The sequence below is a fragment of the Triticum dicoccoides genome, chromosome 5B (assembly GCF_002162155.2).
Source record: "Triticum dicoccoides isolate Atlit2015 ecotype Zavitan chromosome 5B, WEW_v2.0, whole genome shotgun sequence".
NCBI lineage: Eukaryota > Viridiplantae > Streptophyta > Magnoliopsida > Poales > Poaceae > Triticum > Triticum dicoccoides.
In genome coordinates this window covers 318,740,379-318,753,820 of record NC_041389.1, presented here as the reverse complement: position 1 = coordinate 318,753,820, position 13,442 = coordinate 318,740,379, and the positions used below count along the sequence as shown (strand labels likewise).

Here is a 13,442-nt window from a genome sequence, read left to right as displayed (position 1 = left end):
AAGGATGGTGCCTGCACCTGGCTCCTGAACCTATCTCCCAGCTCGATCTCCTCTTGGGATGAGATGTGCAGCCATTTCATCGCAAACTTCCACGGCACTCGCGACCGCCCTCCGGTCGTGGGTGACCTGCGTCGCATCAAGCAGCAGCCTGGAGATACCCTGCAGAAGTACATCCAGCGTTCCAATAGCGCTCACCTCAAGATCCCCGAGGTGACTGAGGAGACCATCATCTCAGCATTCTCTGATGGCGTCCGCGACGTCAAGATGAAGGAGGAGCTCGCCATCCATGAGGATCTGTGCACATCTCTGGAGCTGTTCAACCTGGCGACCAAGTGCGCAAGAGCTGAGGAAGGGCGCCTGTCCCTCCTTGAGCTTCCAGCTGCTGACCTCGAAGAGAAGAAGGCCAAGGCCAAGGACGTGAAGCGCAAAGGAGCATCCATGCTCACAGCAGAACCAGACATGAAGCGCGGCAGGGACCAGCCAGAGTCATCCAAGGGTAGCCGATTTTGCGCCTACCACAACCTCTACACCAACAACACCAACGAATGCCAGGAGCTCAGAGCCGTTAGAGAAGGACGCATTGGTCAACGCTCCGAGCGCAACGACCGGGGCTATGACCGAGGAGGAGGAAGAGGCGGAGGACGATGGGACGACCGAGGCCCTCGCCAGGAGTGGCGTGACCAACCTTGCGAGGATTGCTGGCAGGACCAGCCTTGCGAGGGAGCCTGGAGGGATCAGCCTCGTGAGGATCGCCCGCAGGGCAACACGGGCCTTCCTCCTCTGTTGCTGCCGCAAAGAAGGAATGACGACCACCACCAGGACGAGGGGGTTGGGGGCTTCCAGGAGCCGCGTTCTATCGCTTGCATCTTGGGTGGAGCCTAGGCCCCAACCTCTCAGCGCATCTTCTAGCAGTTTGCTCGTGAGGTGAATGCAGTCCTCCCCAAGCTCGAGGCCACGCGCCTGCTCAGGTGGTCCACGTGCGCCATCACTTTCAGCTCAGCAGATCAACTCAAGTGTGCGGCTACTGCTGGCGTCCTCCTGATGCTTTGTTCCCCAGTCATCAGCAACGTGCAAGTTACCAGGACCCTCATCGATGGTGGCGCATGACTCAATGTCCTATCCGTCGAGACGTTCAACAACCTTCAAGTGCCATATGATCAACTTCAGCCTACCAAGCCTTTCTCAGGAGTTACTGACGGCTCCACTACCCCGATAGGGCAGGTCCGCCTCCCTGTCACCTTTGGGCAACGCAACAATTACCGCACCGAGCTCATCAACTTCGACATCGCCCACATTCGCCTGCCATACAATGCCATCCTCGTGTATCCGGCCCTGGCCAAGTTCATGGCAGTGACCAACCATGGTTACAACATCCTCATGATGCCAGGAAGCGGCGGAATCATCACGGTCCCCTACGAAAAGAAGGATGCGGTGTGCTCCCTCGAGCGCGCCATCCAAGCTGCATCAATTGAGGGCCCAGACAACAGGGGCGAGAACCCTCCTGAGGCAGTCCCCAAGAAGAAGAAGACATCGCCTAGCTCAATGCCTCAGGAGGTTGGCGTCTCAGGAAGTGTGGCATTAGGATCCGCGCCCATGCAAGGGGCGCCTCCATCCATCGCATAGGAAGGCGTTCCCGGCGCCCTCCTCGAGCAGGGCTCGGGGGCTCTCTTCTGGAGGGCCTCAGACTTTGCCAAGATGATGAGGGAGGCGCTCGGGCACCACTTGGAGGCGTGCTTCACAGCACGTTTTCCTCAGGAAGGCCTGGGGCAAGGAAGGCCCAACCCTCAGGAGTTCATCACCAAGTCCACTCAGGAGCTTCAGGAATCAAGAGTCGTACGCGGCGATCGCCGCTTGCATGGCGTAGCTCCCCATCTAGGCGAGGATGGCGGGCTGCGCGTCTGCATCGACTTCCTAGGGCTCAACCGAGCCGCAACTCAGGAGAGCCTCTGGCCTTCGCGCGTGGGACGTTGGGAGGGTCCACCTCACAACTACGTTCGCATGCCTTTCGGCCTGCCGAACATGGCTGCTACTCACCAGCGCCATCTGCGGAGCATTCTGCAGCTCTGGAGGCCAGGCATCACGTGGTCCTGGCAGAGATGGAGATGGTCCTCGAGGAACCGCCTGGACCCCCAGAGCCTCCCGAGGCTCAGGGCTCCGGTGGCTCGTGAGGGTCGGTCTCTTCACCGTGCATCTTCAGCTACTCCAACACCCCCTCTACAATGGTATCAGGTGACATCTTTCGAGTTCATTTCAGCTGAGAGTGCCCTCAGGGCTGCATCATTCCGAGGTCGCATGGGTATGTCCCTGCGGCATGTATCCCTTTTGCTTATGTCTTTAGTTTACCTTGCTGGGGGGGCGGCCCTCGGGCTGCATCATCCCCAAGCCGCTCGGGCCTGGCCCAGTGGCATGTATCCCTCCTGCATTTATCTAAGTTGATTTGCCTTTCATGCTTAATCTACCTGTGATAATTGCCTGCTCGATTGACACCTACCACCGGAGCTGCTCACGCTGGCACGGTGCTTGCACATGGGTCCGTCCCTGCAACGTCGACAAACTTGAGTGGCTGAGCTCTGACCCGAGGCAGCCCCGCAAGCGTCACCTCACTAGGCCCTCAGTGCCCTCACCACTCTCTCGGAGCAACCAATGGCCGGCCGACAATCGTAATGGCAGCCCGTGCTTTTCTCGTGTTGGTTTACAGGAACTTCCCGAGGCCTAAAAACGGGAGGCACCGCGAGCTCTGTCTCTCTCTCTTTCCTGCGGGATCCGCTTGCATGTTAAAATGGGGGCTCCTGAGCATCGCGACTCAGGAGCTCTTACTGGCTCTCTATCCCTCACCCCCTAGCCTTGTCCACGGCATCACGACCTGGCATACCAGTGGCGGTTGAGCTCGCTCGAGGGCCGGGACCTGAGGACGTAGAGCGCTAAGGAGAGTGTAGGGAAGAGAGGGGAAGCTCGCGAGGGCCTAACCCAGCTGCACCCCAGCTGCCGACGTCCAAGTCCGGCGCAACATGAAGGAAGGACCTCATGCTTTCGAGATAAGTTTCGCACCTGGAATAGCTAATTGATGCGACACAAAATCTCCACTTAATGCGGCTTTGTAATGGCGACGTTGCTTTCCTTTCTCACCTTCCGACGGTTGCTTGTGCACTAAAGGGGACCTCCTGAGCATCGCGCCTCAGGGGATCTTACTGGACCTCAGGCCGCTCACCTCCTGGCCTTGACCACGGCATCGCGACCTGGCATACCAGCGACGGCTGAAGCCTGCCTGGGGACCGGGACCTGTCAGCGTAGAGCACTAAGTCGTCGCGAGGTTAGAAAGGGGGAATCAAGCCGGAACAGGGCAAGCATTTGCACCGCTTCATAATAAGGATAATATCAACAAAAGACATCGCGGACCCTTTACATGCCCCCATGGGGTGTTTTCTCGATTCTTCGCAGGGAACAAAAGACACGAATCCTAAGGAGCCCTAACTACATGCTCCTCCATGGTCGACGCCATCATCAACAGTGGGTCATGGAAGGCCGGTGCCAACCCCATCTAGATCAGCTGCGCCGGCGGCCTAATGCATCCGCCTTGCTCCGAGCATGGCGCGAGCTCGGGGGCACATAGCTGTCGTCGCTCGTCTCCGGAGTCACCAAGAGCTCGGGAGAGTCGCTCGACTCCCAAGCATCGCTGCCGCTGCTGGGAGAGCAGGTGGGGAAGCGAGCGGCAGGCCTAGCCCTTGCCACGTCGATGTCCAGGCTGCCGCCTCTGGGGCAGCACTCCAGTCAGCGGCCTTCTGCGTCGAAGACCTTGAAGAATATCAAGGAGGCGCCATCGTATTCAAAATGAATCACGATGGCACCCCCTGTTCGGCAGACCCGGGCGACCTCGCCCCAGCCTCGGGTCATGAAGACCTTGCCCGGAGCGATGACTTCAACCTCCGCTCCGGTCGCCGGAGAGCCGCAGTCGGCGTGCTGCAACCAAAGTTCGAGCGGTCCCCTCGGTGGCATCTCGAAGGCGAAGAATGGAGGGAAGCGGATCCAGGTGCTTGGAGGCATCGCGGCATGGTGCACGAGCTCGCGAGAGGAGTCCGCGGCGTGGACTCCAGGAGCGACGGCGCGCACCACCATGGCTCGCCGGCGGCGCGGGTGGCGTCACTCGTCATCTCCTTCTCCAGGGCCCTCGGCCCGGGCTTACATGGGTAGCGGGAACCCAGGAGCTGGACGCTCGCACCAAGGCCTCGCCATCTCCGGCCTCGCAACCTCGTTGCGGTAGCCAGGAACCGGTCGTTTCTTTGGCGGGAGCGGGTCAGGCCCCTCCCGGGGGGCCTTTCCTTTCTCTTCGGCTGAAAACCGGCGGATTGGTTCCATTGGCGCCAAGAATGGAGGAGGAGCAAGGGAGAAGAAGCAGGTAGAGCAAGAAGGAGATGGACAACGGGGGCTCACGCCCCTCCGTACTTATAATCCAGAGGAGGCCAACCGTCGGCCTCCATGATCGCAGGTAATCATGACTCTTTTTGCATGCAACAGGGACTCGTCAAATCGGGCAGTTGCCGAGGCAGCATGGGGAAGCGAAGACATCCACGTCCAATCAGTCGCCACGCGTCAACCAAGGCCGCAGGCTGTGGGGGCCCGCGGCGCTCCGCACTTGCCCTTGGGCTTCGCTGTTAAGCCAAGTCCGAGTGCGCCTTGGGCCCAGGGGCTACTGTCGGTGTTCTGGGAACGGGGGTCCCCAGACTTGCCTGCCTGCGGCCTGCAGCGTGGCTCAAGCAGTGGCCTGGTACGGCACGTCTTCATCAACCCAAGTTCAAGACCCTCGCGAGGGGCCAAGCCTCGCGGAACGGACGACGCAAGGCCTCCTCAGGGGCGGCCCCACCAGGCAGGCTCGCGAGGAGGCGGAGAGATCAAGGCAAGGGGTACCTCGTGAGGTGCTCATGACGCAAGCCATGACGATCAAGACCAGGCAGGCGCCAAGCGGGCGCCAGCCTGCGCAGTGTCCTCGTTTCCTCTTTGGTGCAAAGGGGGCAAGCGCAGGCGCGGAGTACCGAGGCATGAAGCAAAGGTTTCCATATCGGTGCAACGAGACCAAGACCAGCAGAGCGGCAGGACGGAGGTCACCGTGGAGCCCAAGACGGCGTCATCGCCAGCGCCTTTGGCAGTCGAAGACCACCTTTAGTCAGGATAGCTTGTACTAGCTGCCCCCTTTCAAAATGATCGTTGTTGGCTCCCTTCCTGCTCAATATTTGGGAAGAGGACCAGGGCCCCTATAAATAGAGATAGCCACCACAGTAGAAGAACAAGTTAGGTTCATCCGCATTTCACCAGAAGAACACCTCTCCTCGCGAGGCTGTTCTTCCTCTGTAGTATTCATCATCAGCCCAAGAGGCAATCCACCACACCACACACAGGAGTAGGGGATTACACCACATCGGTGGCCCGAACCTGTATAAATCCGTGTCTCTTGTGTTGTTCATCGTGCTAGCTTAGAATCACGGCGAGGTTGTGGGCGTGGTTCGGTAGAGTGAAGATCTTCGTGTGCACCCCAGAGTTCGAACCTTAAGGGTTTTGCCGGAACCCGATATCCGACAGGGTTATGTTTGACTCGTAAGTAGTTAAAGATCACTTCTTGATCATTACTAGTTTGTGTCCGTTATGCGTAGTTTCTCTTCTTATTCTTGTACTCGTAAGATAGCCACCATACAATGCTTAGCGCTTGCTGCAACCTCACCATTTATCCATTCCATACCCATTAAGCTTTGCTAGTCTTGATACCCATGGTAATGGGATTGCTGAGTCTTCGTGGCTCACAAATTAGTACAACAACAGTTGCAGGTACAGGTAAAGCGATGCTTTGACGTGAGAGCGATGCTTGCTTGTTTTGGTGTTCTTCTGCTTCTTCTTCTTCAATCAAGGTATAGGTTCTGGGTCGGGAGCCTGAGATTTGTAGGGTGGATGTCGTTCTTCTTTTTCGTTTGAATTCATCCGTAGTCGGATTCTGCTCTTCTGTATGATGACTGCTATGTATTGATGAACTGTTGTATTCATGTTGTAGCTTGTGGTGAGTGTAAGCTTGTATCTGGTATTCTCATCTATTCAGTACATGGTATGTTGTAATGATATCCACGTTGCTATGCGCTCGAAATGTGGTTGTGCCCCAATCATGAATTCATCACGTGATTGAGATATAATCGCATCTTGAGCTCTACACGAGAGGACCCACAGCCAGCCACAGGGGCAGGTGGCGTGGCAAGGGGTGGCCGCGCCACCTGGGCTTGTGGGGCCCATGTGTAGAACTTTGACCAAATTCCACTTCCTATATTCCCTATAAATACCGAAACCATTCGCTGTCCCCCCAAGAGAATTTTATCGCCGCGGCAAGCTTATGTTCCGAAGAGATCCCATTTGGAGCCTTATTCCGGAGTTTCGCCGGAGGAGGAAGCCATGAGAGGGGCCGTCTTTATCAACCTTCCCACCTCCATGATGATGTTTAAGTAGTTCCATTAGAGCAACTCCAACACGGCGACCCAAACGGACGCGTGTTTTGTTTGCTTTTCGTCCATTTTGGTCGGCTAGGTGGACGGGCGTGTCCGCCTTTTGATTTGGGTCGACTCGTGCACCGAATGGGAGGTAGACCCATATATGCCCGGGTCCAAAGAAAAAATATGAATGATAAACATGTGGCCGGAATAAACATAATTAAACATAATTAAACATAAATTGCCAGGTAACCCTTGAATAAAGTCCACTTAAACATTAACTAAACAATAACAAAACTCCACGTCCGCACGCTGCCTTAGGCATCCGCCTTGCAGTTTCAGTAAATTCACTCATTTTGTTTTGTATGTAGTTTCCATATTATAATCTCTATATAAAAACTTATATTTAGAAACGGAGGGGTATCTCGGTGGTCGTTGAAAAATGATGTTCATAATTGCCATTGTACCTTGCACGCACCGACACAGGAAAACAATGAGTCCATGATTATTATTGTGGGTGGGAAAGCTACTTGCGCGTCAGTCTGACTAAAATAGAAAAAATCACGTATGCGAGCTGCAAGTGTCCTGGCGTGTGGGTGCGTCAGTGCGTGTGTGTCATGCAACACACGACTGAGACTGCAAACCGCGTAGCAAGCTACCGGGTCGTTGAGCTGTTGATTTATTACTCACGATTTCAAGTTTTCAACTGGTGTTAGGTCAGGGGCTTGCCTGATGAATACAACTCGTCAGCTAACACGTACGCCGACACAGAAACACGTGATTAATCCACACAAAAAACACGCAACGGACCGTGTCTAGTACACCCGTGACGCATTTGGAGCAGCAGTTTCGAGCAGGAGCAATCTAAATCTTAGCCTTGTGCTGATGTGCCATATTAGTAGTAGTAAGTAGTCAGTGGGAGTAGCACACTCTAGTTCGGTGAGTAGCACTAATCGATGACTAATTATTTTCTTTGGGTACCTGATTGCTAGTAATTCAGGTCTGCAGTAGTTAGATGTGTTTTTTAAGGCAGTTAGATTATATTGTACTTCTAGAGATCTCAACAAATGATTACATACGGAGCAAAATGAATGAATCTACACTCTAAAATATGTCCATATACATCGGATGTGGTAGTTCATTTGAAATCTCTAAAAAGACAAATATTTAGGAACGAAGGGAGTACGTGTTTGACTGTTGGTGTTCGCAAGAAAACTCGTGGGAGCATCTCCAATAGATGATGTAGATGCAAAAATAATTAAATTTTACATCTCTAAGGCTCAAAAACTCCTCTCTAACATATGATTTAAATGGAAAAAAAGCTACATAAAATTTTACATCTCTAAGGCTCAAAAACTCCTCTCTAACAGATGATTTAGATGGAAAAAAGTTACATAATCACCTCCAGGAGATGTAAAATATAACAATCTCCACTTACATGAGATGTAAAAACGGTGGTTGCGCGCCAACTACTCAACTGCCTTCATTTGGCTACCGACCGACCGCCTCCCGCTCGTCCGACGGCTGCCCAACTCCGCCGCTATCGAATTCTCCGAAAATCGGCGCCGCCACCTGCCCGCCCACCTCCGACCCCACCGCCTGCCTCGCCGGAGTAGCGACGGCCGCAGCCAACGATTCGATTTCGGTCGTAGCCGCAGATTCAAAGATTCGCCGGAGGTCGTCCGCCGCAATGCCGTTGACGGTCTGGTGGGCTGGGCTTTTAGCTAGCCTCGAACCACCACCGAAGCTAGGGGAGGCGTGCCACGCCGCCTGCTCGACGGTTGCCCACCCGCGCGCGGAGCTGCCGTCGTGTTCTCTGCAAGGTCGCGACCGTCCATAGGTGTTCTGCACCCGTTAGCCACACAAGCCGCCGCCGAACGTCTGCCCACCTGCCGCCGTCCGATTTGTTCCACCTCACACGAAAGGTGTTCAGAAAAATTCTCCCAAGGTAAAAAGTCGTGCAAACTTGAAGGTTGTTTTATCGGGGTTGAAGATGTAGTTTGACGATGATTTTCGTATTGTAGATGAGCTCATGCGACTTCTCTTTCGTGGATGATTGCTCATGGATGAGGTATTTGATTTGATCGAAGAAGAGGACATTGCTATGCTAGTGGTGATGCATAAGAGGAAGAAGCCGGAGCACGATGGTTCCGTGTATGGGCGAGAGTTCATGTGGAGAGAACGGGTTGAGGCGCACAAGAGCTTGATGCGCAACTATTTTGATTCACCACCCATTTTTCCAGATAGGTACTTCCGACAACGGTTCGAAATGTCCAAAGAATTGTTCATCCATATTTGCAATTCTGTGAAGCAGCATGATCGATCCTTCGAGCAGAGAAGGAATTGTGTCAGGTTGCTTGGACATAGAACCGAGCAGAAGGTCACTGTCGCTTTGCGCATGATGCCTATGGTGTTCTGGCAGACTACATTGATGACGACTTGGCGATGGCAGGGAGCACTTGTATTCTTTATGTCAAACAATTTACAAAGACTATGGTAGAAGTGTTTGGTCCAGAGTACTTGAGAGCACCCAATGCTCAAGACATTCAGAGGCTTTTGGCGATGAACAAAGCCCATGGGTTTCTAGGTATGCTAAAAAGCATGGCATGGACAGTTTAAGGGTCGCGGGAAGGATGCCACTATCATTCTTGAGGCCGTTGACGATCAAGAAACATGGTCTTGGCATTCATATTTTGGAATGCATGGATCTTAAAATGACATCGACGTGCTCAACCGGTCACCTCTTTTTGCTAAATTAGCAAATGGAGACGCACTACCGGTGACCTTCAAAGCAAATGGCCGTACATACAACTATGAGTACTATCTTGCGGATGGGATCTAACTGAGGTGGAGTATTTTTTTCAAGCCAATCCAAAAACTCTATGGTAAGAAAGAACTCATCTTTCACAATGAACAAGCGGTGGCTAGAAAAGATATTGAGAGGGCATTTGGCATTTTGCAATTCCAATTTGCTACTATGCGATGACCATCTAGATTCTGGGATAAAAAAATCTTTGATATATTATGACTGCTTGCGTGATCATGCATAATATGATGGGAAATATTTGTAGCCGGCAGGCCGGCCGAGTGATTGCACCGGACTCATGCGGTGCGTTGGATCAGAGCGATCCAACCGACCACGGAAAGGCCCCACAAAGACGCGCGTCCTCACCAGGGCCACACACCACCGTTCCCCCACCTCGGCCTTATCTTCTGGAGCAATCGAGATTTTTCACCGAGTAATGCTACACGTACAAACGAGTTACAAGGTTTTACAAAGAGAGTTAATTTGATTGGTCAATAGATGAGGAGCCCCCCCCCTAAAAATCAGGGGGTGCAAGTTTATGATTGATTAGTAGATGGAAAAATCCTAGTCAGCGTGTAATTGCGTGTAACTCTTTGTATGTTTAGTATTATTGTTTTTCACCGGCAACCCAAGCAACTCTGCCTCACTTTCTCCGCCACAACACACAACAGCTCCATGCTTCTCTATCCCATCTCACGCTGCTGGTTTTTCTCCATGGCGTGCTGCTCCAACATGTCCTCACCCGAGCAATAATCCTAGACGTATAGGCCGTTTACAGGGTTGTTACAGAGCCTTCCTTAAATCTCTTTGCCCCCCCTGATTTTCCACCGGGGTGACCCGCCTCACTCTCCTTCTTTCCAATCATCCTTTGCCATGTCAGCATGTAATCAATCACGGCCCGTAATTGCCTGTATGTGTAGCATTGCTCCTCACCCGAGCCCTCAAGGGCTTCTTCGGCCCGCCTTTTGTGACAGGGAGGCCATGCCCTGCGAGCTCCAACCCGTCACAAGAATCGCGTGCTACAATGGCGGTGGCAGCAAGCTGGAACCGCTCGCGCGAGATTCTGCAACGGCGCGCCCGGCGAGTTGGAATCGACGACCACCCACGTCGTGAACAGGCGTGGTATGCTACAACGGCCGCAGAGGAGCTGCAACTGCCGGTGTGGCGTGCTGCAACCTGCGTCGAGAAGGGGCTATCACGAGCACGCGGCGCGCGAGCACGAATCCCATGATGCTGGAACCAACAATTTTTTTTTGCTGGAAACGGCCTTTCTTCCTCAGCTGCAACGAGGGCTCGGCGAGTGCTACAACCATGGCGGCCAGATGCTGGAACCATGGCGGACAGATGCTGGAACCATGGCGGCGAGTGCTACAAGCACGGCCAGATGCGTTTTTTGTATTAATTTTTGTTACCACCAAATTGTATTTTGCTGGAACGAGCATCAACTTTTTTTGTTACCATGGGCTTGTTGATTTGCTGGAATGAACCCTCAACTTTGCATCTTTGCTACCACCAGCGTTTTGGTTTGCTGGAACAAGCTTAAATTTTTGCTACCATCAGGCTTTGTTTTGTTGGAACGACGTTTGATTTCTGAATTTGTTGCTATCATCATTACTTGGTTTGCTAGAACCAAAGCCTATATTTGCTACCACCGCCGTTTGCTTTGAGACCACGGAGTCGTCGCCATTGTTTCTGCATGAGGGCGAGGGAGGGGGATGGGCAACACTGGTGAGGGGTGAAGTGATTTTTGTTGGAACCGGCATAATTTTTTGCTATGACACATGATTTTTTTTGTGACCAGCAAATTGCGGCGAGGTACGGCGCTAGCTCAATGACGGGGTGTTGCGGCCATCTCCACCGGAGTTGCCATGGCTGGTAAGCGCGGGCGGCCAAGGATGCGGCGGCGAGCGCAGGTTGCCGTCGAGCACGAGGCCAAGGACGAGCGTGGGCGGCGCGAGTGAAAGGCGAGCACGGCGCCGGGAGGAGTCGCACGAGACGGCGAGATGCAGGGAGCTGTGCGAGCGCGAGATGTGTGAGGATGAAGATCTCCGAGACAAACATTTTCTTTCTTTTTTTTTGGCTAAATCCAACGGCCAGGGCTAGTGGTATCCAGCGGCTACGACACGACCGACCGAAACTTTGGGCCAGCGCACCGGCGCCCATCAGTCGCCAAATATGATTGTTGAAAATGAGCGTAGACAGGATTTAAATTGCACCTTCTATGATCTGATGGGCGTACGCGCTATGCCGATGAGAAAATAGGAGCGAATCAGACGTCTCACGAAGGTGTACAATGAAATTAAAGACTCTGACATGCACGATCAACTTCAAAAGGATTTGATGGAGTATTGAAAATGGCATGATGAAAGAAACGCCTAGTTTCATTACGTGTTTGTTCTATTGTGCAATAATTTTGTTGTATTTGTGTTTCATTTTGATATTGTGGATTTGATGAATTATATAATAATTTGATATTGCGAACATGTGAAAATTTTGAAGTTGTTTTCGGGATGTGGCTGTACACAGGCGCGTGGCTGGCGACCAATTTTACATCTTCACTTTGCATCATCTATATTGGAGTTACCTTTTTACATCTTTAATATTTATCATCTGTTAGAGTTCGTTCTTTTTTAAATGTAAAATGTATTTTTTAAAGATGTAAATTTTACATCTCCAGATTCGCGTCATTTATTGAAAATGCTCTAAGACGTGATCTTGTACTCTCTTGATAACTGAACCTTGAAGATGACTTCTTTCACACTAAAATAGCAAAGTAGCAAAGACCAAGGAAGAATGGTGATAGCTGCTTTTGGCAAAGGCATTGTATTCCTTCATCACCCTTCGACAGGGAATCAGATTCTCACTTCACAGCTAAGTTTTTTTCCCTTATCCTCTTTACAATCATCGAGTGCTTTTGATTGTTCTTTTTTCGATTCAGCAGATGCTAATGACGAGTTAAGCACTCAAGAATCAACATCATGTTAATAATTAACCATTTCATTTGTACAACAGGTATCGAGCACCACTCCTCCGGCGAAGGAAAAAAAAAAGACAAAAGCCATGGCGCGCGCACGACGACGCGACGGCCCCGCTCGCCTGCCCATCAGCCGGACAGGACGCCCCCAGCGGCCACGTATCCGTACGACGCGTCACGCCGCACGCCGGCGGCGCTGGTCCCGGCCTCGGCGCGCGGGGGCTTCTCGCGGCCGACGCCGGCGCCGGCCTCGCCGGCCTCCTCCCTGGCCGGCAGCTCGGCGCGGCACATGGGGCAGGTGCTCCGGATCCCGAGCCAGGGCGCGATGCAGCCGGCGTGGTACCAGTGCGCGCACGGCAGCCGCACCACGGGGTCCGCCACCGCGATCTCCTCCGTGCACACCGCGCACACCGTGCCGGCCACGCTCGGCGCCGCGAACACGGCCGGCGGCGGCTGCCACGCCGGCGCCTCCGCCGGCCCGCCGCGGGCGGCGGCGGCGGGGGCGTGGTCGACCGGGAAGGACTCCTCGTCGACGTGGTCGACGACGAGGGGGTTCCGGCCGAGGATGGAGGAGAGGAGGTACCTCGCCGTGATCCAGTCGCCGTCGTCGTCCATGCCCGAGAACTTGGTGGTCAGTTGCTCTGGGTCTGGGGCTTCCGGGGATCTGAAGAGAAAGAAGGAGAAGAAGAAGAAGAAGAGAGAGAGAGAGAGAGAGAGAGATGGGGGAGAGCGGACGGGTGCGATTAAATAGGCATGGCCTGCTACGACCATGAGGAGAGACTCGTCTGTCCCTATCCGTTTTAAATCGAGGGAAGAAAGCTGTTGCTCCTGTGTGTAACCACAGAGTCATCTATTAACGACTTTGTTTGTTTAGGCGCACGCGTTTATCTTATCTTATCCTAATAATTTAGCAGTAACCTGGAACGTTTCCTTACCTGGGACTGGACAGAGTCCACCAGGAACACAAGGCCGGGTTAGCTTAGGCCGGGACGTACGGTGCGACGACGGTGTTAGCCGCGCTCACGTGATTAGTAGTAGATTATTAGTAGAATGGATAACACACACTCACTGCTGACGCGATCAGATTCTCTAATCTACTCTAGCTCCAGGTTTTCGCACTCTACGTGCTCGATTCTAGGGTAAACGATTGGCTCTACTCTAGCGTTGCAGCCTTGCAGGTGTAAATTGTTCGAACCAAATCAGT

The 13,442-nt window shown here is 53.2% G+C and overlaps 1 protein-coding gene across 1 annotated transcript; it reads right to left on the bottom strand.

Moving 5' to 3' along the window:
- Window positions 1-12,219: 12,219 nt before the first annotated feature.
- Window positions 12,220-13,018, bottom strand: LOC119305449 (E3 ubiquitin-protein ligase SIRP1-like). The gene has a single exon (XM_037581960.1). It carries the CDS (start codon window positions 13,007-13,009, stop codon window positions 12,368-12,370), a length of 642 nt encoding a protein of 213 aa, XP_037437857.1. The 5' UTR covers window positions 13,010-13,018; the 3' UTR covers window positions 12,220-12,367.
- Window positions 13,019-13,442: the final 424 nt, after the last annotated feature.